The sequence below is a fragment of the Cydia strobilella genome, chromosome 5 (assembly GCF_947568885.1).
Source record: "Cydia strobilella chromosome 5, ilCydStro3.1, whole genome shotgun sequence".
Classification (NCBI taxonomy): domain Eukaryota; kingdom Metazoa; phylum Arthropoda; class Insecta; order Lepidoptera; family Tortricidae; genus Cydia; species Cydia strobilella.
In genome coordinates this window covers 21,132,526-21,157,633 of record NC_086045.1, presented here as the reverse complement: position 1 = coordinate 21,157,633, position 25,108 = coordinate 21,132,526, and the positions used below count along the sequence as shown (strand labels likewise).

Sequence of the window (25,108 nt, the reverse complement as noted above, 5' to 3'; positions counted from 1 at the left end):
TTAGTATGTGAAGTATATAGTAATAGTTTAGTTACCGATGGTGGTGGAAGGTGCGTGGTCTGCCGCTTGAGATGCGACAGCGGCGGTGGGTTGTAGGCCATGTTGGCGAAAATCAGGCGCTCCGCTCCTCGTAGTCATAAGTCATAACTAGTAGTTAAGGATATTATAATGTGAAGTATAATAACAGTTTAGTTACCGGTCCGGTGACGGTGGGAGGTGCGTGGTCTGCCGCTTGAGATGCGCCAGCGGCGGCGGGTTGTAGGCCATGTTGGCGAACACCAGGCGCTCCTCGTAGTCATTACTAGTAGTTAAGGATATTAGTATGTGAAGTATAGTAATAGTTTAGTTACCGGTGGCGGCGGGAGGTGCGTGGTCTGCCGCTTGAGATGCGCCAGCGGCGGCGGGTTGTAGGCCATGTTGGCGAACACCAGGCGCTCCTCGTAGTCATACTCGCAGAGAATCTTGTTCTCGCATAAATAGAACCGGTCGCCGACGCAGAACCTATAACAAAATATAAATATTTTTATTGCACTGTGTTTAAATAGTATTTTATGCAACAGTATAATAATGGTTCTTCTTAAGTTTCTAATTCAATGGCCGAAGTCGAGTTTGAATGTACATTCATATACCTATCATTATTTATGTAGTACGTACAGTAATTCAGACAAAAATCTGAAATAACAGACTTTTCTCGGTATCGTTATTATTTTGATCGAGGTCCAATTACCTATTGTGATATTGATACCAATCAGTTTTTGGTTACTAAACCCTGTTTGTGTTAATTGCCCTAATTGGCATGTATCTATGGCGAGACATATGTAATACTCGTAGTGACACTTTAATTAGGCGTAGGTGTGATCAAGTTTCATTGTTTGTGTTAAGGGAGTATCGTAATCACCTCAATCATTACACGTAAATACGTTACAATACAAATAGTATCGTTGCACATCTCAATAGAAGAAAACAATACAAAAACACCAACACAAGCAAAAATTAATAAATTACACACATATTTATGAAAAACTGTAATAGATGTCATATATTAAAGAAAAAGTGACGAAGCCCTCCAGTGGTGAAGGCCGGATTCGAACCAGCGTCTTTAGCTATCGCGGCTAACGCCATGAATCCCTAGGCCACCCCGCCACGGCGGTGCCCGTCCGAATTTCTCGACTATATGCCATTTTAGTAAGACTAGGCGTCTTTGACCAGCTCTAAGGGCAAGCAGTGCGCGCTTGCACCTCCTAAACGAACTCCTTACGGATTTACGTTGTAACGAGAGAGACTGGTGCTGCCATCTGCTGCTGGTGGTGGTGCTGGTGGTGTTTGTTCCCAAACTTGTACACATATTTATGTTATAATTATATTTATGTAGTGTAATTTAAGGCGAAAATATGACTTATCCATAGAGAAGTTACCTTTCACTTAGTCCGTAGAAATTGTTAAATACCTTTCCTACCTATTCATATTAAAATACCTGCACCTTTATTGCGAATGTTTGCTGCTTGGTTTTATACCAATAAGATACCTAGAAGTAGTTAGTTATATCTATGCTAGGCCAACTAGAAGGAAACGAACATACGCCAGCGTAACCTGAGAGACGGAGTGTATGTAGGTGGATCTGTTACTCTGTAGCTGTTATTATTATGACTGCACACCAACATATAAGTTGCATGGCTAAGACGGTCGGATACAATTACATTCGTGCCGATGTATCATATTATAGCAAACCTACCTATAGCTACATAAGCTAATAGTAGGTATACAAGGCGTAGACCAAGTTCTCCACGCATTGGCCCTTGGCCCAAATACGTCAATTTACAGGCTTTTAATCGTGAATATCATTACTTTGATGAAGGAGCCTGAATGCCGGAAAGCGGGCACTATAAAATGTCTAAGGAATAAAATTTAGTATCGCGAGTGGAAAGGTCAGTCGAGGGCGTCGAGGCGCGCGTCACGCAGATAACGTCACGCGAGCGCATCCCTCGATGCCACAACAAAAGTATCGCCTTCGACTCGACTCGCCAGTGGCCGCCCGCGCCGGAACCGCGCGATAACACCGACCTTATCTCCCGCCGTCCCCCGCACGTCTTCCTACCGCACCCCCGCTTCTCCGGACACCCTACCAACTCTTTTGTTTCACTTGTCACAAAAATTAAGCGCAATAGCTCCGCTACAAATGTCTCTTTTTTAAGGGGCCAATTTCCACCGCAACTCAGTCGATTTCGCCGCTCTTAATTAACTTTATTTCCTGTTCTCCCCGTTGCCGACTTTTGTTTTTGGGAGTTGTCCCTTTTTATTTTGCTATTTTTTGTCTGCAACGCGTAATGGAAAAGATGTAGAACGAAATTTTAATGACTGGCTGCAAGTTAAGCTTTGTGCGGGGCGCTATTGTGTCGCGACGACAGTGCGAAGTTTGACGTTTTGAGCGGACTCGGCTATTGACTGCTTTCCCTGAGCCGTGAAACAAAAGCGTTTAGGGAAGATCGGTAAAGCGTGGGCGTGAGATGCGAAATGCTATCTGTTATCAGTGCTTCCAACACAGCAATATACCTAGTCGGTACGCATGTCAGGGAAATATCATCAATAGAACTGATGATCGGTAACAGGCTGCATAGCATCAAGGGCTTAGCAGCTAATGCGAGGCATATAAAAACATTAAAAAGTAGCTTAACTAACAAAGCTAAGCTTTCGTTGGTTTCATTTTACAGTAATCTAATATGTTTAAATTAAATTTAACTATTTTATGGGAAACACGTAGAAGGCACGATCGCGCCAGCGGGCCGCCGGCCGGTGAGCGCAGCCGCCACAGCGGTGTGCACTAACTTGTGCAGTGCGAACTGCGATCACACGCGGCTTCCGCCGCGGGCTCCGGCAGATTGCTGCTAAATTATTTAGCCGTTTAGCGATATTCGCCTGTGATACCTCCCGTCCGCTTCGATCGGACAGCCCGCAAATTGGATTCAGATTTCTGCCGGCGTCGCAATTGATTTTTAGGTACGTGATATTTGATATCGCTTCATATTGCAATGTGTAAACATATAAATACTGTTAGGTCAATTAAACTTGACTAAATCAAATATGTTTGCAACGATTAGGTTTGGTTGTATTATTAACATCAAACTAATTGCTTGATGTAGGCAAATAAAAGTGCACTGTTCTTTGTATACTAGTAAAGTTGAACGCTAAAAAATCGATTTATCGCTGTGTGATGTTTTTTAATGAAATTACCAGTTTTTGGAGATTTTATAATCAGACGGCGTATCAAAGTAAACACAATATACATATTAAAACTTAAATGCGCTGGTGGCCTAGCGGTAAGAGCGTGCGACTTGCAATCCGGAGGTCGCGGGTTCAAACCCCGGCCGTACCAATGAATTTTTCGGAACTTATGTACGAAATATCATTTGATATTTACCAGTCGCTTTTCGGTGAAGGAAAACATCGCGAGGAAACCGGACTAATCCCGACAAGGCCTAGTTTCCCCTCTGGGTTGGACGGTCAGATGGCAGTCGCTTTCGTAAAAACTAGTGCCTACGCCAATTCTTGGGATTAGTTGCCAAGCGGACCCCAGGCTCCCATGGAGCCGTGGCAAAATGCCGGGACAACGCGAGGAAGATGAAGATGATGACATATTAAAACTTAAATACATTAATCATAACTGAAGGAGTCTCCGTTAATTGTCCCGATAAGTTAAACGCCAGCAACATCACGAAAGCCCACTAGAATAAATATATAATTCGTCGAAAACGCTTGGCAAGATTGCCCGTGCTCGGGGACCCACAGTGACATATAAACCATTCAGGTGGCTCCAATCTCGTGACCTCTCTATTATTTAAGCAGACACAGTCCAAGAAGATTGCTCTTTCGGCGCCTGCACCGACCCGGGACTGGATATCACATAATTTAACTTGTAACACAGGTTTTCTTGAAAATGTTCCTTATGTTTTTGTTTAACCTTGACTGCGAACGATTAGATAATGCTTTTGCAATCGTATTTTCTCGGAAACGTTCGTATTTGTCATGCTACTTTAGTCAACCTCGGTACTTTTTGTACTGACTGACTGAAATAGCAGACACGTTCGTACGTTTCCGTGAAGATACGATGGTAAAGGATTATGCACTACATCTGTAACTACTTAGTTTAAAGTCAAACATTATAGACCGGTCAAAAGAATAAGAGGGATCTTCGAATTTCGATTTCCTTGAAATTTTGTTGTTATAGGTACATACTCGAATAATGTGAAAGAGAAAGCATCTATTTACAGAGAGACTAAAATTTCCATAGTCCTTACAAGAGGTCTCAAGAGCATTCGGACATGGATGAAAGTGAGCCTATCATTCTAGACGAAGATTGAGCACCTGACCCAGAGCCAGACGTATCGTCTATAATAAGGACTTTTTGCAAGTCGGACTCGCCCACCGAGGGTACCGTACTTTTTAGTATTTGTTGTTATAGCGGCAACAGAAATATATCATCTGTGAAAATTTCAACTGTCTAGCTATCACGTTTCACGAGATACAGCCTGGTGACAGACAGAGAGACAGACGGACAGTGGAGTCTTAGTAATAGGGTCCCGTTTTTACCCTTTGGGTACGGAAACCCATAAATAGCTTTTCTGACACATTGGCATAGTGTTTTTGCTACGTTGGACAGCACACTTCTGTAATAGAAACCCTGTAAATGGCTTTTTGTCACAGTTCGGCCTGCAACAATTGAAAATAAACCAAAAAGTGGACCTTATTATTTAGAAGACCTGATAAGGTTCTTACGGAAGTTTCGTGGGGTGGTAGAACTGCTGTCAAAGCAAAAATATGTTCATTCTTAAAAAAATACTAACATGGTTTCAGATTAATCTATTGGTCAGAAGGTTCACTTTAACAATCTCAGAAGATCGTAGATTTATATTGGGATGATTGATTGCTTCAGATTGAAAGCATATTAAGCTTCTGTACCGTTATTTGAAGCCTGACATATTTGAGAGAGCGATGCAGTTTGTCAGTGACGAGCGGTTCCGGTTTATGATTGTGCTGAGGCCTACCGGCATGTTTCCACCTTACCAATTCCAGTTTTAACCCCGTCCTCCAGCGAGAATTGACGTGAATTTTTTTTTCTACTTTTTCCCAATCAGAACACGATATCGAATAAATATAGGTATGTCTTTAAACGGAACGGACCCCACTATTTTTGTTACATCTTGTATATAATAATTATAATAATAGATAGATATAGATACATACTATGTATTTAACATAGAAAACATCTATAATTATGGAACAAATATCTGTGATGAACACACAAATAAATGCCCTTACCAGGATTCGAACCTAGGACCTCACCACTACCAACTAGGCTAGGAGACCGTTGCAGGAATTAATTTCCCAAACGGTAAATTTAAACTGTCAGTTCTCTCTTAAGAAATGCAATTAAATTTTCTTCCTTTCTACGACTAGCCAGTACCTATAACATTTAAAACATTCGCGTTTTGAACACATATTAAATAAGTCACACAAATTTCTGTTTTGACATTTTGCTGGGACGTCAGTTAGCCGCGACTACGACCAGTGAAACCTGTGTCGAAACGTCGGTAAATAAAGGTAACAAAATAAATTCGCGATAGACCCGATTGTAAATGTGATTTAATATGTAGCCAGTACCTATACGGGTACAGCATCTAATGCTTGAAATTATTACTTTGAGCAACTGCAACTTCAAACAACACACGTATTCAATCAGAAACTAAATCGCAACCCAATGTCGTGGCAAAACGACCCAAAACCACTTCAAATATTTTCTTCCCAGCATGTAGGTTTATTATGTAGCGGAAAATTTAATCGCGCTCTTTGTTTGGCGTCCGTGAGATGAATAAACCATATAACTTCTCGCCGCACTATATTGTCGTCCCGTTTATACTTCGCTTTATTTGGAATGTTTTCTCTCGCTCGGAGAAGAAAAGTCCCAAACCGGACTTGTATTCAATATAGGAGTCCCCGCTCAATTTTCACGGTTACCACGTTTGACATGAGAGTGAAATTAACAGAGAACGCTGTAGAAGCGTGAAAAAGTAATCTTTTCCCAATAGAAAAACAGCACGAATATTTAAAGTTTGGTTATAAAAAAACACTGTAAAACTGCAAAATAATCTGACCTTACTTAGGCTGCGGTGACCTCTAGTCACAAGGCAATTCGGCAGTTTTTCTCGCCAATATGGTAAAAAATGTAGATTAGACTCACCTATGGTTGCACTGCTGACAAGCAAAGCACTCGAGATGATAGACGTTGCTTCGCGCCCGCATCACCATCTCGAATGCCGGAATCACTTTGTTGCACGCCGCGCAGTAGCCTGTGTTGCCGAAAAGCCTGACGACAAACATATATATGGTGCAAACTGACTTAATACAGTGAAACCTGGATAAGTGGGACCTGGGTGAGAAAACTATAACTGGGACGCATGCTGCGGTCCCGACACTGCCACTGAATTACCTCTGTTAGTGGGAAAACAGAGATATCTGTATCTGAGATGAGTCCTGTCGGCTGTGACACAGTGAGTGTTTTTGACCTCTTTTACTGAGACTATGTTTTAAATACTTTTTGCAAACTTGTTTTTCTTAAAGTTTTATATTATCTGTCTGTATAAACTGATATATTTGATATATTTTTAAGATGTAGTCTGGACAAAAATAAAATACAAAAAGGCTACATATTATAGTTGGTCAAACCAATTTGTCAGTCAATAACAACCAGGAAAATTATATTCATCCCTTTCTTTTCGGTGCTAGTACTAGTGTAAGACAAAAATAGTATTGATGAATGATTCTCTCTGTCTATGTTTGAAATGAGACAGCCCTTTGACAAACTATAACTATGTATCTGTAACTTAGGTAAAAATTATAAAATAATCTTCTCCCGGAGAAACTATATTTGTTTTATAATAACTGCATTTAAATATAAACGTAAACTCTCTCTCCGTTCGTCGCCTGATCCGAACCGAGCTCGAGCATTACTCATATATAACATTAATTTACATAATTATACTTTGTCCAGGAAACTGTCATTTGTTTTACAAGGGGACAAAGCTGTTGTTCATCTGCGGTGTCAGCATGGTTGCATTTTTATCACCTGTCATTATGCCTGTCAGTTTCGCACTTACATACTTGTTAGAACGTGACAGGCATGGTGACAGGCGATAAAAATGCTACCGTGCTCAGCCCGGTTGTGCTATTGATACCCGCGAGCAAGTGAAAGATTCCAAAATTTAACCACGAGTGTTGTATATAATAAGGATTATCATTCTAACCTCAAATAATCCCTCTTGCAGAGTATGAGGTTGGCGCGCGTGTAGAGCGTGTGGCCGACCTCCCCGAGCCGGCAGTCGCAGCAGCCGCACTTGAGGCAGTCCTCGTGCCACAGCTGGTCCAGGGCCTTCAGCAGGTAGCGCTCAGTGATCACCTTGCTGCAGCCAGCACATATCTGGGTATACCATTTATATTATACACCGCGCCTTTATTGAACTCCGTTAATTTTAAGGGTGCATTCCTGCGGTGTCAGCATGGTTGCATTTTTATCACCTGTCACTATGCCTGTCACTGTCACTTTCGCACTTACATACTTATTAGAACGTGACAGGCATGGTGGCAAGCGATAAAAATGCTACCGTGCTGAGCCCGCTTAGCTTAAATTAATTTATCAAAGACTAGGTATTCTAATATTTCTAATTAACTCCATTTTGAAGAAAATCTATTTAAAAAAAATGAGATGTGTCAGTTTTCAATTGTTTGGTTGAATTAAATATAATCGCCGAAAAAAGAGTTAAGACCAATGCCAATTTCTGTGTAGAAAATCCTGAAATTTCAGTTACAAGAACGTTGGTAACGGTTAAGGCGGTCTTCACATTAGATGCGGATGCTCCGATATGCGAGCATTGCGAGGCTTGTGTTGTGGGTACTCAGACATCGATATATTATATGATATTGTATAATAGAATACACATTATTGTATAATAGAATATAAATTCAGGATTCCTGAACGGTGTATTCTATAATATATCGATGTCTGAGTACCCACAACACAAGCCTCGCAATGCTTGCATATCGGAGCATCCGCATCCAATGTGAAGACCGCCTTAACCGTTACCAACGTTCTTGTAGGAACAAATATCTGTGTGCACACAAATAAATGCCCTTACCGGGATTCGAACTTCGAACCCAGAACCATCGGCTTCATAGGCAAGGTACCGACTAGGTCACTAGGCCGCACCGGCGTAAGCATGTGTGTATGACGCACCTGCGGCTGCGGCGGCTGCGTCTGGCCGTTGGTGGGCGTCTGCGCGGGCGCAGGCAGCGGCGACGCGCGCGCTTCCTTGCTCACCTCCATGGCGAGCATCTGCACGCCCAGCCCGGGACTGCCGCTCGCCTGTTGCGGCGTTCGCCTCTCGCACTATGGGCAAAAAATATTAAAAGTAAGTTTCTGTATTTTTTTTTAATAAACACATTTATTGCCGACTGTACTTAACGATCCCAGAGAATTGGCCTTCTCAAACCGATTTAGATTAGGTATATAGTACATTCAGCATCAAAGGTAACGGATCAGAATAAGCGTTAAAATTATTATCTAATAGCTTAACAAAACGAGCTAAATTTCTAAATGTAGAACAATTAGACAGTTATTTTGAACGTGAAATTTAGAAATGTACTAACTGGGTACATTTTTGAAGAGGCTGTTTTTTCGACATGAAATTTGTAGGTGTCAATTTTTTATTTTTAGAAAATCAGATTTATAATACTGTATGCGTGGCATCACTACTTTTATATTTAACTAGATATGGACGTTTAAATATCGACATTTATATGACAATTGGCACTATTCAGCTATTTTTAAGGCGCGTTTGACATGTATAATTATATAATTTTTTCGACATTTTATGGCAGTATCACAATTTTTATGGCACTATATATTATTTTCACGTCACTGTATGACACCTTTCCGACATTTGTATGGCACTGTGTCGACATTTGTATGGCCCATTCGACATTTGTACGGTCAAAGTAGCCGTACAAATGTTGCCATACAAATGTCGACAATAATGTTTTTTGACCATTTTTCGTACATAATGTACCTGACGAAAAGATTAACAGTTTCTTCGGTCAATACCGTTTCTGTGTCCATTACCGTTGAAGATAGAAGCGCGAAGCGCAAGTAATGTACTATTGTATCGTTAGTTATAATTAATGGTAGATCAATAGACAAATCAGATTTAGGAGGTATCCTTGAGTCATACAAAAACAGTGCCGCGCGGGACAACCACAAAAAGGCATTCCTGGTTTTAATAAATACCGCATTATGTTTTAAAAATAAGTATATCGATTCTAGGGTTTTCAGGGTTTGAAATTCGATTTTATCACAAACAATACAAACTTAAGGAACATAAGTATATTTCTTTATTAGTTTATAATATATGATTAAAATATACCCATTACAATACTGTTCGTTCAATGTATTCGGAATTATAGCCTTGGGACAGCAAAAAATGATGAAAAGTGTTCAAGGGTGGCAGATAATTTCAGCGCGTTGTTTCATTCGCAACTATTGATACTGACTGTACTATGGTACGAAATAAATGAAAATTATACGCAATTCGTTTTTGTATCAGATTGCACTAAAAATACAGTTATAGCCTATAGAGAACTAACGCAGCGCTGTAAAACCTTGCAATTTGTCAAATCGTTTAAAATCATAACGCTAAGCTCAGAACCATGAAATTAATCGCTATTCATTCATACCTACAAAAAAATAGCACAACTACTGAAGCGGTTAATTGAGAACGTACAATAATTGCATTTTCGCAACTTTATATAGAATGGTCTAATGAACTATGCTAACCTTACTTCATGGTACAACTGTACATCAAAAGTAGCGTATCAGAATAGCCCGAGCGTCATAAGTATCTACTATTAACTTAATATAGAATGGTCTAATGAACTATGCTAACCTTACTTCATGGTACAACTAGCCTGTACATCAAAAGTAGCGTATCAGAATAGCCCGAGCGTCATAAGTATCTACTATCAACTTAATATAGAATGGTCTAATGAACTATGCTAACCTTACTTCATGGTACAACTAGCCTGTACATCAAAAGTAGCGTATCAGAATAGCCCGAGCGTCATAATTATCTACTATCAACTTAATATAGAATGGTCTAATGAACTATGCTAACCTTACTTCATGGTACAACTAGCCTGTACATCAAAAGTAGCGTATCAGAATAGCCCGAGCGTCATAAGTATCTACTATCAACTTAATATAGAATGGTCTAATGAACTATGCTAACCTTACTTCATGGTACAACTAGCCTGTACATCAAAAGTAGCGTATCAGAATAGCCCGAGCGTCATAAGTATCTACTATCAACTTAATATAGAATGGTCTAATGAACTATGCTAACCTTACTTCATGGTACAACTAGCCTGTACATCAAAAGTAGCATATCAGAATAGCCCGAGCGTCATAAGTATCTACTATCAACTTAATATAGAATGGTCTAATGAACTGTGCTAACCTTACTTCATGGTAAGTACAACTAGCCTGTAGATACATCAAAAGTAGCGTATCAGAATAGCCCGAGCGTCATAAGTATCTACTGTTCTCTAAAAACTTACCACAAAAAAAATGTCTAATAAATGATAAGGTTGAGACAGATACTTTTGCACGCGAACTGTAGAAATAAGAGTACCTATTCCGCGTAAAAGTCGTAAGGTTTAACGACTCCACTTGTTCAGTGTCCGCAGTATTGTGGTTGAATTAGTTGAAACTACGTTTTATATGACATAAAAATTTGGTAACAAAAACCACCATCGACCATCCATCCATTCATCCATTTCATCCATTCATCCATATGGGGACCATCGAGTGCGCCGATTTCTGGCTGAAGGGTGTCGTGTTTGGAGGTTCCGGGGCAAACTGCCGAATCCGACACAAGACCAGACGATTCAACGGAGCCACGCCGTTTTGTCGCCTAAATAGTGTTTAGTTTTTAAGTTTATAAAATGCAAATATATGTTAGTCTGTAAGGTATTTGTAGTATGGGCCTTGTTGCCTGATTTAAATTTTTAAATAAATAAATAAATAAAAATATTTGGTTACCCTTAAAAGCCTGTCGGCGTAATGAGAAAGTGCGCTATTAACATTTTCAATTAAATCCAGCGTCCAGCTCCGCACGTAGGCATTCAATTGCTCGAAAGAATGCCTGATGGATTTCGTTCCGACCTCTCCACCTAATGTTGCTTGTCGTTTTTATTTTGTCAAATTATTTTCGGCCAACGAAATCGGGTATTAGGCGCAATGCCCGAAACAATGCTACCATTGTGCGGCCGTGACGAATGGCCAAGTCTTTCCTTTTTGTATGTTTTGGAGAGTGCGACCGATCGGCCCATAAATAATACAGGATACGGATATTGGCCGGAAACATGCACCCTGGCCCAATTCGTGTCAATGACTGTTTACACAGGAAACTATTCTAATTGCATTGGAGCTTGGAGCAAAGATTTGAGTTCTCGTTAGTCGTTATTCTACGCAATTTCCAGAATTAAGAAGATTAACGTGTGCGACGAGTAATATGAGATTAGCGCGGTATTGTGTATTTTTTTATGAATTCAAGTGTCTTTGCTGTTACACCTAATTAATTTTAAATATAATTTCATATTTATTGCCAAAGTAAAATTACTAAGAGACAAGTCCATACTATACTGACAGCTTGGTCATTTATAACTTGCACTAATATAAATTTAAGTTAAGTGTACCCATGATTTCAAATTTTATTAGTTAAATCACTGAGACAATCGGTGACTTGTGTGATAACTTACGAGCACATCAAACGTGCATACCTGTCAAATATTGTAGCTATTTACTTTCATAACTAAACTTTATTGACAAAAGGTCTAATATCGTCTGAATCACAGAACAGAGTTGGTTTGCAATCGACCCCGATCGAATCGAAATCTCTTGTCGAAGGCAACAGGGCGGTACGGCACGTCCGTGGTATTTTTTCCAAGTTGACAGCTCGTGAGGCCAGCCTTCGTGAATAATTACGACTCGGTGACAGCGACAGGCCACGCCACTCGGATAACGGCCCGTAGCGAATGCAACTCTCAGATTAGACACAGCAAAAGCAAAAAAGATCATGCCTTCCATTAGCATGGACTCTAAACGTCAATACGCAGAGTGGAACTATAAAAAAATAGACGTCAGTCATTACCGTGACTTCGTTAATCGCGGGGCGATCACGAAAATTCGGCGGAGTGCAATCAAGTAAATGGCGAATGAAAATGGGTTCGTGCTATGCCGAAACGAGACAGCAGATGAAAATAATTAGATTTTGGGACCCCTTATTCGTAGCAGTAGTATGACAATTATAAAGCTTTCATGTTTCATCGCAAATAAAGATCAATAGCTCAAAAGATAGGGTCGAGGTAGATGGATAAAAATATTATGTTGAAGAGTATCCGTATGTTGGCCAATTAGTTTACTTCAGCCAAAGACAGGATAAAGAAGACGAAAGACGGACCCAAAAGGCGTGTAGGGGGCTATGTAGTAACTGGTGAAGGGCGACCTTCCTTTGACTTTAAAGCGGAAAAGTCGACATGTGCATACTGCCTATCAACCAATGGTGCTCTAACATGATCACTTACCGAGGCGCAAAATACCAAATTGGAAGTTTGCTAAAGAGCTATGGAGCTCAGCAGAGGTACGCTACGCTCAAATACCCGGATTACTGATGCTGGAGTTAAGACCGCCAAGCTGAAATGGGACTAGTTCGGCCATGTAGATTGCCAAAAACCGAGAAGGATGGGGATCGAGGGGCTTCCCTCTCCGGGCCTCCGCTTTTGCTCAGCTGGGACACTATGTAGGTTTTACTAAAAAAAGGTTTCATTAACCTCCAATGAACATTTACTATAATTTTACAATGGTAAGTAGGTACTATAACAAAAACTGCTAACCGACACAACCCACGCTAAAAGTCGATACCATAAAATATTGTTGTGTATCATGTTGCAGGTTTCTAAATAACAACTATCAGAATAATCTGAAAATAGTGTGCAAACCCTAACCTAGCACACTGTACACGCTGCAGCGACGTGGAGCACGCCTAAATTGTGTGCAAACCCTAAATAGTGTGCAAACCCTAACCTAGTGTGCAAACCTAGTGTGCAAATAATCTGAAAATAGTGTGCAAACCCTAAACTAGCTCACTGTATACGCTGCAGCGACGTGGAGCACGCCTAAATTGTGTGCAAACCCTAAATAGTGTGCAAATCCTAACCTAGCGTGCAAACCCTGTGTGCAAATAATCTGAAAATAGTGTGCAAACCCTAACCTAGCACACTGTATACGCTGCAGCGACGTGGAGCACGCCTAAATTGTGTGCAAACCCTAAATAGTGTGCAAACCCTAACCTAGTGTGCAAACCTAGTGTGGAAATAATCTGAAAATAGGGTGCAAACCCTAACCTAAGCTCACTGTACACGCTGCAGCGACGTGGAGCACGCCTAAATTGTGTGCAAACCCTAAATAGTGTGCAAACCCTAACCTAGTGTGCAAACCTAGTGTGCAAATAATCTGAAAATAGTGTGCAAACCCTAAACTAGCTCACTGTATACGCTGCAGCGACGTGGAGCACGCCTAAATTGTGTGCAAACCCTAAATAGTGTGCAAATCCTAACCTAGCGTGCAAACCCTGTGTGCAAATAATCTGAAAATAGTGTGCAAACCCTAACCTAGCTCACTGTACACGCTGCAGCGACGTGGACTTGGAGCACGCCTAAATTGAAGGATGCGCCTGGGCCGCTGGGACCCGCTCGCGGCCGCGTTAATCATTAACGCGGACGCGGCCGGAGACCAATTATACTCTGCACGCTCCAAATTAGAACTATTTTCGCCCATTATCCAACTTCATAATCAATTACACGTTAAAATTTCAGTAGTGCTTCTCTGTTTGGGTAATCGGAGTTTGCGGTCCCACGGCGAGCTATTACGGGCAGCACGGACCATAAAGGTTTTTGTTAAGCTGCTGCTAAATTTTAATGAACATTCCGAATGCAGTTCAGGTAAAGTGTAATAATGTTTATTAAGGTTCGTGCATTACCGAAAAATCTCTCGGGATGAAAGTGCAGGAAATATTTCGTGTCCAGCCGTGTGTGGTTAATTCAAGGTGCTATAATATGTTTAATAGAGTCTTATGTATTTTTATTACCTGTGTCTACAGAGCCAGTTACTATTAAATTATTTTGACTTAAGTCCAGATTGTTTTTTTTTTTTTTCAAAAAAATAGAATTCATGTATGTATAAATGAGACGTATTGGCTTAAATGGGCTGTACAAACCTCACCGATATCGCATGCGATTTCCGATAAGTTAGTGTATAAATTAAGAGCCCGGTTACGATTTTAGTCGCAAAAATGTAAAGTTGATAGATTTCTTCTGTGAAATTGTACAGCTTTTGTTACCTAATTGAAATAACAAGTACTGGTTTCTATTAGCACGACTTCTTATCTCTAGGTTTATCAGATCATTTTTTTGAAAAAAGGCTTACTAAATTAGTAATGAATTTTTTTCTGATGGACGTTTAGGTAAACGCGTGTAAAGCACTGACTTTGATGCTCTTATTTGTAAATTTCGTAAAGTTTGGACTGCTAAAAATGGTAAATTTGTATTACACATATTCTGAACTCTAGGTTTATCAGATTACATTGTTGTTATATGACTTAGAGTTCGAGGAAATGAAAGTTAAACGAATTCAATTTTCTCCAGAAATGACCTCAAAACAAGTGACAATGTCTCCGAAAATCTACTTATTTTCGACGTAGATTGCATACTCAAATAATCTGCAATGTTTACTTAAACTGTTGCTGTACTTCATTTTATTTAAGTTGCAACTTTTATTTTCTGACGATTTTTTAAAAACTTCCCCTTTTTCTGGTATAACATCGGTGACACGCGCACGCGGCCTCAGTCCCGCGCGGGAGCTGGTAGAGGCAGGACGTTTGTTGATCGGCTCCGCACGTTGCATCGACGACGACGAAGTTATTTATCATTGTGTGCGTCGCTCGCCGTGTAAAAAGTTATATTTGTTTGCGTGTTTGGCTGTACTGTGTGCGTGTAAACTGCGACCAGAAACTTTAATCCTTGGGTTGTAAGTACTTGTTTATTAACCGCCTTAAAAAAAAAGGAGGTTCTCAGTTTGACCCGTATGTTTGTATGTATATGTATGTATGTTTGTTTGCGATTATCTCGCATTTGGCTGAACCGATTTTGATGCGATTTTTAGAAAAGTGTTTGTTACATTCTGGAGAAGGTTTTAGTATACATAGAGCTGAGCTGATGCTGAACCCTGGCTGTACCTAGTGGAACGCAGGTTTAGTGCAACATAGGCACACGCTGTTTTGGTCTGTCTTGATGAGCAATTAGGAGAGCAGTACCCAAGATGGAGCTGATGCTGAACCCTGGCTGTACCTAGTGGAAATCAGGTTTCGTGCAACATAGGCACACGCTGTTTTGGTTTTCCGACACGTCTTGATGAGCACTTGGGAGAGCAGTACCCAAGATAGAGCTGATGCTGAACCCTGGCTGTACCTAATGGAACGCAGGTTTGGTGCAACATAGGCACACGCTGTTTTGGTCTTCCGACACGTCTTGATGAGCAATTAGGAGAGCAGTACCCAAGATGGAGCTGATGCTGAACCCTGGCTGTACCTAGTGGAAATCAGGTTTCGTGCAACATAGGCACACGCTGTTTTGGTTTTCCGACACGTCTTGATGAGCACTTGGGAGAGCAGTACCCAAGATAGAGCTGATGCTGAACCCTGGCTGTACCTAATGGAACGCAGGTTTGGTGCAACATAGGCACACGCTGTTTTGGTCTTCCGACACGTCTTGATGAGCAATTAGGAGAGCAGTACCCAAGATGGAGCTGATGCTGAACCCTGGCTGTACCTAGTGGAAATCAGGTTTCGTGCAACATAGGCACACGCTGTTTTGGTTATTCGACACGTCTTGATGAGCAATTAGGAGAGCAGTACCCAAGATGGAGCTGATGCTGAACCCTGGCTATACCTAGTGGAAATCAGGTTTCGTGCAACATAGGCACACGCTGGTTTGGTTATTCGACACGTCTTGATGAGCAATTAGGAGAGCAGTACCCAAGATGGAGCTGATGCTGAACCCTGGCTGTACCTAGTGGAACGCAGGTTTGGTGCCACATAGGCACACGCTGTTTTGGTCTTCCGACACGTCTTGATGAGCAATTAGGAGAGCAGTACCCAAGATGGAGCTGATGCTGAACCCTGGCTGTACCTAGTGGAAATCAGGTTTCGTGCAACATAGGCACACGCTGTTTTGGTTATTCGACACGTCTTGATGAGCAATTAGGAGAGCAGTACCCAAGATGGAGCTGATGCTGAACCCTGGCTGTACCTAGTGGAACTCAGGTTTCGTGCAACATAGGCACACGCTGTTTTGGTCCTCCGACACGTCTTGATGAACACTTGGGAGAGCAGTACCCAAGATAGAGCTGATGATGAACCCTGGCTGTACTTAGTGGAACTCAGGTTCATTTATTGTTATCAGAACTTCCACCCCCTTTTAACCCCCAGTACCTACTGCATGTTAAACGTGTGGTAGCTCTGGTCAGGTGCCTGCTTCATCTGGCAGCCCTCCAGGTGTTCCAGGTCTTGAAGAACTTAACCTGCCTACAGCATACTCTACCAACTTCAGATTATAAGAGTTTTACCCCTGATCCGATGCGTCCAGCAGCACTCCAGGTGTTCCAGGTTTTGAGCTGTCTCCGTCATACACTACCCACAACACGTTGAGCGAGTGTTACCCACCCTTTGCCCTTGACCCTTTGCACTCAGCAGCACTCCAGGTGTTTCAGATCTGGAGCTTTCCCCATCATACACTACCAGCGGCACGTTGAGCGAGTGTTACCCGTTACCCCTGACCCTTTGTACCCAGCAGCACTCCAGGTGTTCCAGGTCTGGAGCTTTCCCTATCATACACTACCAGCAGCACGTTGAGCGAGTGTTACCCCCGACTCTTTGCACCCAGAAGCATTCCAGGTGTTCCAGGTCTTGAGCTGTATCCATCGTACACTACACACTACCAGCGGCATGTTGAGCGAGTGTTACCCCTGACCCTTTGCACCCAGCAGCACTTCAGGTGTTCCAGGTCTTGAGTTTTCCCCATCATACTCTACCAGCGGCACGTTGAGCGAGTGTTACCCCTGACCCTTTGCACCCAGAAGCACTCCAGGTGTTCCAGGTCTTGAGCAGTATTCATCGTACAACCAACCACACGTTGAGCGAGTGTTAGAAGAGTGGAGAAGAGAAGAGGATGATTTTGGAAATAAAAATTATTATCACCCTTCCCAACCATTAAGACTATCTCCATAGTCTAGTGAAACTAACCGTGAATCATTCAAAACTCTAATTATCTCCATAATATCAAATTCCATCCAAATCGGTTTCATTGGATCCCATACAAATTTCCGTTTCTGGGGTAAAACCTATTCTATGTCCTTCCCCAGGACTCAAACTATGTCAATACCTCATTTCATCTTAATCGGTTCAGCGTTTATTGATTCCCCATACAAATTTCCACCCCCTTAAAGGGTGAGTTCTTGAATAAAAAGTATTCTATGTCCTTCCCCGGGATTCAAACTATCTGTATACCAAATTTCAACAAAAGGCTAGTTTCCCCTCTGGGTTGGAACGTTGGAAAGTCAGATCGCAGTAGCTTTCGTAAAAACTAGTGCCTACGCCAATTCTTGGGATTAGTTGCCAAGCGGACCCCAGCAGACTTCCATGAGCCGTGGCAAAAAGGCTGGGATAACGCGAGTAAGATGATTATATATATATATATATAAGATATTGCCTTAGATGCAAATCATTATCATCATGCTATATAATTTGTATGTATTATATGAATACATAGGTAAATTGTTAAGAGTAATAAACGATTATATCAAATTTACCGAAAGTTTTATTTTAACCTAATTAAAGTTATAAAGTGACGCATAATGTTGCGAAAGTATCAATATTGTTTAGGCGGTCGCGTTATTTCAAGCAGCGGCCGGCGTTCGGTTACTGTGTAAAAGTCGTATCTTCGCGCGTTTTCAAATCGACTACGGGCTCTTAAATTGTTAGAAAAGTTACTTCTACACAAAGCATGTTGGAGAAGCAACATGATATGTAATTAGCTGATAAGTATCATGCTGATAAATATGTAGGTACACTATCTACTACCTACATATGCAGACCACTTGAAGTCAATACGCCGCGCCGTTGAAATAGTCCAACCGTGCATACTTATACTAAGAAAAAGTGATCAACGGTCCTGTAACCGAGGCCGAAATCCCGACCACCGGAGGGCTTGGTCACTTTTTCTTAAGGTTGTTGAACATACATAGGTGTTAAATTGAACATCTATTGCAGGTAGGTAATTTTTTTGTCTTATTACAAAGTTAAATCAAAAGTTACAAGTGAAAACCTAACTAACATAAATGAAGAGTAGAAGGCTTGGATCCATGTCAACAAACAAAAACAAATCATATATTCCACGCAGACAGAACACTAATAGGTTTGAGTGCACTCTGCTAATCATAATTCATCTGCGAGATTAAAGAATAAGCGGGGGAGAGCTCCTGTCCCGTTCCCCCCTGAGCCCCCGCCTGTGTGGGAGAGCAACAATATGATTGCCACACCTGCGGAAACGTAGGCTAAAGTAACGAGACGAGGACTCAATTATTCAGCTCACTATCGCAGTGCATGCGGCTCTGCGTTGTGTTTCATTCGTTTTCAAGATGGTATGTAGCAGGTATTCTTTAAGACTTGGGTTGTTAGAGACGCACGTTCAATTCTAGAAAATCGTAACATGGAGGTAACATCATAAACTATCATTCCATCAGCTAGGAAACCGGACAAGTGCGAGTCGGACTCGCCCACCGACGGTTCCGTACTTTGTAGTATTTGTTATAGCGGCAACAGATATACATCATCTGTGAAAATTGCAACTAGCTATCACGGTTCAAGACGGACAGGCAGACGGACAGCGGAGTCTTAGTAATAGGGTCCCGTTTTTACCCTTTGGGTACGGAACTCTAAAAACGATCGATTTTCATTCAATTAAAGCTAAATGGTTTATTTCTAAGCTTATTTTGTTAATTCGTTGTTCTAATAAAGCCCATTAGAGCAACGAATTATGTCTATATTTTTAAAGCTATATCTAAATTCCGGAACTTTAATTGGTGTGTTGAAGCATTAATTAGTTATAAATTTTCTCGTACTGTAACGTTTATCTTCTCTATAGTCCCCATTTTACTCATTAAGATATAATCTTTAATTAAGTAGTTATATTCGCATTTACCATACGAAAGTGTAGCAATTAATACAAGTTAACACTACGTATGTAGGAAAATAAAAGATCTTTATGGCTTATATTGTTTCGGTCACGGCTATGGTGTATAAATTTGAGTGTAAGAATTTATGTATGATGTTGATGCCTCATAAGATTAGATAAGTAACTATAACCACAAAAAGTAACATAGGCAAATTCAACATTAAAAATAGCGGGATTTTTAGTGCCTCATAATAATACTCTTATTTTATTATAATATAGAGGCTGTAATCGTTCAATGTATACATGCGAGTATTCTCTAAAATATATCAAAAAACGTTAAATTAACGCCGAAAGTACGTTTTTCAATTAGTATAATCACAACAATAACATTATTTACATAAAATTATAAATATTGTAATATTTATAATATTGTCTTTGGTTACCGCAATAGTTACTCATGAAATAAAACCATGAAAACGGATTATATCGCGTATATTGAATTTATAATACATCCCGACGTTTCGAACCCTTTACAGCGTTCGTGGTCAACGGGTGACTGAGGAAAAACTACAAACTATAAACTTTAAGGCTGGTTGTACATGCAAAATCGGTTCATAAGGCTAGTTATACAATACAAGTATTTTCAAGTAAAGATATATATACAGCGTTCGTGGTCAACGGGTGTCACCCGTTGACCACGAACGCTGTAAAGAGTTCGAAACGTCGGGATGTATTATAAATTCAATATACGCGATATAATCCGTTTTCATAGTTTTATTTCATGAGTAACTATCGCGGTAACCGAAGACAATATTTTATATTTATTATTGGATATTTCTAATTTTATGTAAAAAAAAGTATTTGCTTATCGGGTAACGTACTTTCGATGTCAGTTTAAAGTTTTTAGATATCTGATATAAATAGTTACGGAATAATGGCATGTAAACACTTAACGATTACATCCTGTATATGTACTTTGACACCCAAACCAACTAAGGTTTATGACAAAGTTCTAAAATTGCCAGCTGTTTTTGACAGTGCCTACTTTTCCCTATATTTATATACTAGCTTTTGCCCGCGACTTCGTCTGCGTGGAATTAGTAATTTGGGTACCTTAATTCTTAAACAAATCTGCTTTTTAATACATCCTTTTTTCACCCCCAAATTGGTCCACACTATACATTTCCACTTCATTTTTTACACCCTTAAGGGATGATTTCTGGGATAAAATTATTATATATCCTTTCCAAACTATCCCCATACCAAGTTTCATCTAAATCGGTTCAGCGGTTATTGATTACCCATACAAATTTCCACCCCACTTTTCACCCCCTTGAGGGGTGAGTTTTGGGATAAAAAGTATCCTATGTCCTTCCCCGGGACTCAAACTATCTGTATACCAAATTTCAACTAAATCGGTTCAGCGGTTTAAGCGTGAAGAGGTAACACACAGACAGACAGACAGACAGACTTTCGCATTTATAATATTAGTATGGATTAGTGTGGAAAATTTGAATGTATTTTAATTTAAATCCTTGAAAATATTTTCCTAATTTTATGTCCTTTCAGCAAATGATAGTACAGGGAACCTCAGCAGGCTCCTTGTACGATGCTAATTGATAGACGGTTATTCTGTTCCGCGTTTCCATCATCTTAAAATAAAACAAGATACTTCTGTATTAACCCACAGGCTAAAAAACATTAATATATACACCCCAGGCCAAAAGTATGGAAACAACGTTGTTTTCTTTAATATCTCATGTTTCTATCTTTGTTGTATATATTTGTAAACTAACTTTCATTAGGCAAACCCAAAAGATTTAAAATACACGCATCAAAACATCCAAAAATATTGTCAAAAAGCTAAAAAAAATTAAGTAGGAAAAAGATACATAATTATACCCACCCTTTAATTACATGACAAAATGTTGAATTGGCAACTATCACAGCCAGAGTAATTTACTTTTAAAATATTCTATTATTATTATTACCAAATTGTCAGAGAGACATTGATGAGTAGTATAAAATTCATCGCTTAAAAGATCACACTTTTCTATTAAAATACAAGCTTGTTTCCATACTTTTGGCCCGGGGGTGTAAAATAATATTTTAGCATCTTATAGGAAGCGAAAAAATCTAAGTGGAGCCACCTTCCGCGCGGTTGTCGGCGGCGGCAGTTATTTAGCAGATTGCTTTCCTTTAAGTTGTTCTTTAATCTGGCGATGGCCGGCGCTTACTCTCGCACCCTCCGCATCTCCATATCCGGCCATGCGCACAGTCTTACACACACGAGACATTCTTACAATTACAATTGAGACAAACGTGTTTGAGTAAACACTAACACACCGAACTGGTAACCGAAGACAATATTACCTACTAACAACAAATAAATAATATTTTATATTTTGCTATTTTTATGAGTTTATAGTTGAGGCAAATATGTGTTATTTTCTATGTGGGACCTTATTGTCGATGGCGCTTACGCCATTATTAACGATGCTCTGATATAAATACAATGCCGCGCGACGCTGTGCGGCGTAAGCGCCATCGACAATAAGGTCCCTTTTCATAAAAAAATGCCCCATTTATACACTAACGTATCGGAAATCGCATGCGATATCGGTGAGGTTTGTATAGCCCAATACGTCTCATTTATACATACATGTATTCTATATTTTTGGAAAATACATAATCTGGACTTAAGTCAAAATAATTTTATAGTAACTGGCTCTGTAGACACAAGTATTAAAAATACATAAAACTATATTTAACGTAATTATAGCACCTTGAATTAACCACACACTTCATAGAAAATGCCCCATATTATCAGTTTTGCTTCCTAAGTAGGTATGTAAGCGTATGAATTTTGCTTAAGTTGTCTTAATTTGTTCACATGACTATACCTCATTTCTTCGAGACGCACTAGTACCAGAAATCCAAGAAAGCATGTAATTGGTCAGCGATAAGAGTAACCAAAACTCACGGAATATAGGTTTACATGCCGGCAACCGTTCATAGTCAATCGTATAAAACTGCAACGACGTTTCTGTTCACTGTTATTTACTGTTCTCCTTTCTCAACATTGTCTCTACATAACTTTTACTTACTTTTCTTATATAATGTCTCATAAAATACATCTACTACAGGTAACCAGACATCCAGAATCGCGACAATAACTATTTATATTTACTTGACACCGCGTCATTAACCGCGACCGTGACCGACACCGCGACAAACGCAATTATCGTCGTAGCGGCATTAAGCCAACGCTTTTGTGTAACATATAATTAAAGAAAATTGATCAAAGCCACACAGTAACGCTAATTCAAACTAAAATGTCACTAGCATTATCACTCGTTCGCTGAATGAAAACCGCGGGCTCGACGTGAAATTTCGTTAATACCGACCCATATTGGATTACTGGCGGCACCCGCCCGCCGCAATAATATAACGCAATTCAAACATTAATAGGCTCAAACACAATCACGGATGGCCGCATAATCGAGTTAGCTGCTATTCGGTTAAACCCCTATCGCGTAATCTGCCCCATTGTCTGACAGTCGTGGCGGTGATCATGAGGGCCGATTATTGTGGCAGTTTCGTGTTTATTGTTTTCAGGTGTCTGTCGGCCTCCTGAAGACGCACAATGCGACTCTTATCTACAAACGCCTTCCATCTCGTGAAATTACGCTCTGAACGGTTATTTTACGCCCGAACACACTACGGAACAGTCGAGATTCAACTTTATAACCAAACCTTTCAAACAATCGGACAGAAGTAGCTTCTAATATAGAAGATAAAATAACAAAAGACGAATAAACAAACTCATGCGGCCAGATACTCAGGTGGATACGTCGGGAAAGTTAAAGTTTCATTTTAGTTAGATGCAAGTGAAGGAACAAATACCTAAGTAGATAGAAGCAGTGTCAAAACTACCAAAAACAAAACTATAAAGTTTGTTCCATAACGGGTGGATATCACTTTATCTATTTGCGGTGTCGAACTCAATTTAGCTCGGAGTAAATTTGCTGCACGTAGGTACTTCGAAAGAGAATCTTGGTAAACTTCACTCTAAAATACATCTCGTCTTATCCATATCACTTGTTTTTAAGTGTTTATTTCTTGTTTGCACATGTATGCGAAATATTTTTTATTTTATTAGGATAATTGCCGAATAATGTTTACCCAAGTAAAGAACCAAAAATATATTTTGTTTAACTGTTTTATTTCCCAATAAAGTCCGGACATTCCTTTGAGCCGACATTAACGTATCAGATTTAGTAATTAAAACAACTTAGTAAATACACTATCGTAACCTAAGCCTTAGTTTAGCTATTTAATTAACTATGAAAGTAAGTAATTACTTAAACGCACATCGAGGCCTTAATTAAGAATTGTAATCTAATTGTTTTGATCAACTTACAATATCAATTTAACATGTAATTCTATTAACGTAATGGATATATCCCCGTTTTACTTTTATCGAATTCTCGCGGTAAAAATATAACCACCAGTACCTGAAGTACCTCCAGTCAAGTGAAGCCGATACAATACCTACGGGTAGCGGCTCCGAATAAAAATATAACCACCAGTACCTGAAGTACCTCCAGTCAAGTGAAGCCGATACAATACCTACGGGTAGCGGCTCCGAATAAAAATATAACCACCAGTACCTGAAGTACCTCCAGTCAAGTGAAGCCGATACAATACCTACGGGTAGCGGCTCCGAATAAAAATATAACCACCAGTACCTGAAGTACCTCCAGTCAAGTGAAGCCGATACAATACCTACGGGTAGCGGCTCCGAATAAAAATATAACCACCAGTACCTGAAGTACCTCCAGTCAAGTGAAGCCGATACAATACCTACGGGTAGCGGCTCCGAATAAAAATATAACCACCAGTACCTGAAGTACCTCCAGTCAAGTGAAGCCGATACAATACCTACGGGTAGCGGCTCCGAATAAAAATATAACCACCAGTACATTGAGTCAAGTGAAGCCGATACAATAATAGCGACTACGATATAGCATTAACAGCGCTTAGTTTTTTTAAATAATAATAATTTCTTAAATATTCATTTATTTATTTAAACTTTACTGCACAAAATAAAATAAAAAATTATTGGTACATTTTTTTGTGCAGGAATGTTGGATGTAGAAAATCCTCGAAAATTGGATCGAAACATGACGAGCGTTTATTCGATAATACGTGAGTAACCCGTTTAAAATAATATTAATGTGTTTGAGACTGACGGGAATTTTGATTAATATATTATTATGTAAGTTTCCTGTACATGTGTACGAAAAGCCAAGATTCTGATTATAATCCCGCTATAGATCTATGTATCGATACCCGATGTGTTTTATGATTACTAAAAAGATGCGAGTGTAAGAAGGATAACGTTGTAACATTAGGTCTGATTCGGCAGACGTTTTATGTCTCTATTAAAACAAACGTCTCGTATTAATTATGAGACTCAGTCGCATTCCTGATCGTAAAGTATTCATGGCAGTTGTAAAATGTTCCAAATCGTTGTCGTGATAATTTATGAAGCATGTTCATGGATCAATTTATGACGATATCTACATTATTATGACAATCACTAGTCTTTTACGACAATTAAGTTATTTCTTACTATGGAAATATATAGGTAATGCTTATAAGAAAACCGACAATATAACATTAAAAACTTTCGCATTCTGAACACATATTAAAACAT

At 39.9% G+C, this 25,108-nt stretch overlaps 1 protein-coding gene across 1 annotated transcript in view; it reads right to left on the bottom strand.

The window, feature by feature from the left end:
- LOC134741628 (LIM domain only protein 3) overlaps positions 1–25,108 on the bottom strand; it is an 83,149-nt gene that overhangs the window by 3,298 nt on the left and 54,743 nt on the right. The window contains exons 2-5 of the mRNA XM_063674482.1: positions 8,282–8,434; positions 7,296–7,468; positions 6,233–6,358; positions 351–501 (exon numbers count right to left, since the gene is read on the bottom strand). Of these exons, the coding sequence (XP_063530552.1) occupies positions 351–501; positions 6,233–6,358; positions 7,296–7,468; positions 8,282–8,434 (603 nt within the window). The remainder of the gene's footprint in view (positions 1–350; positions 502–6,232; positions 6,359–7,295; positions 7,469–8,281; positions 8,435–25,108) is intronic.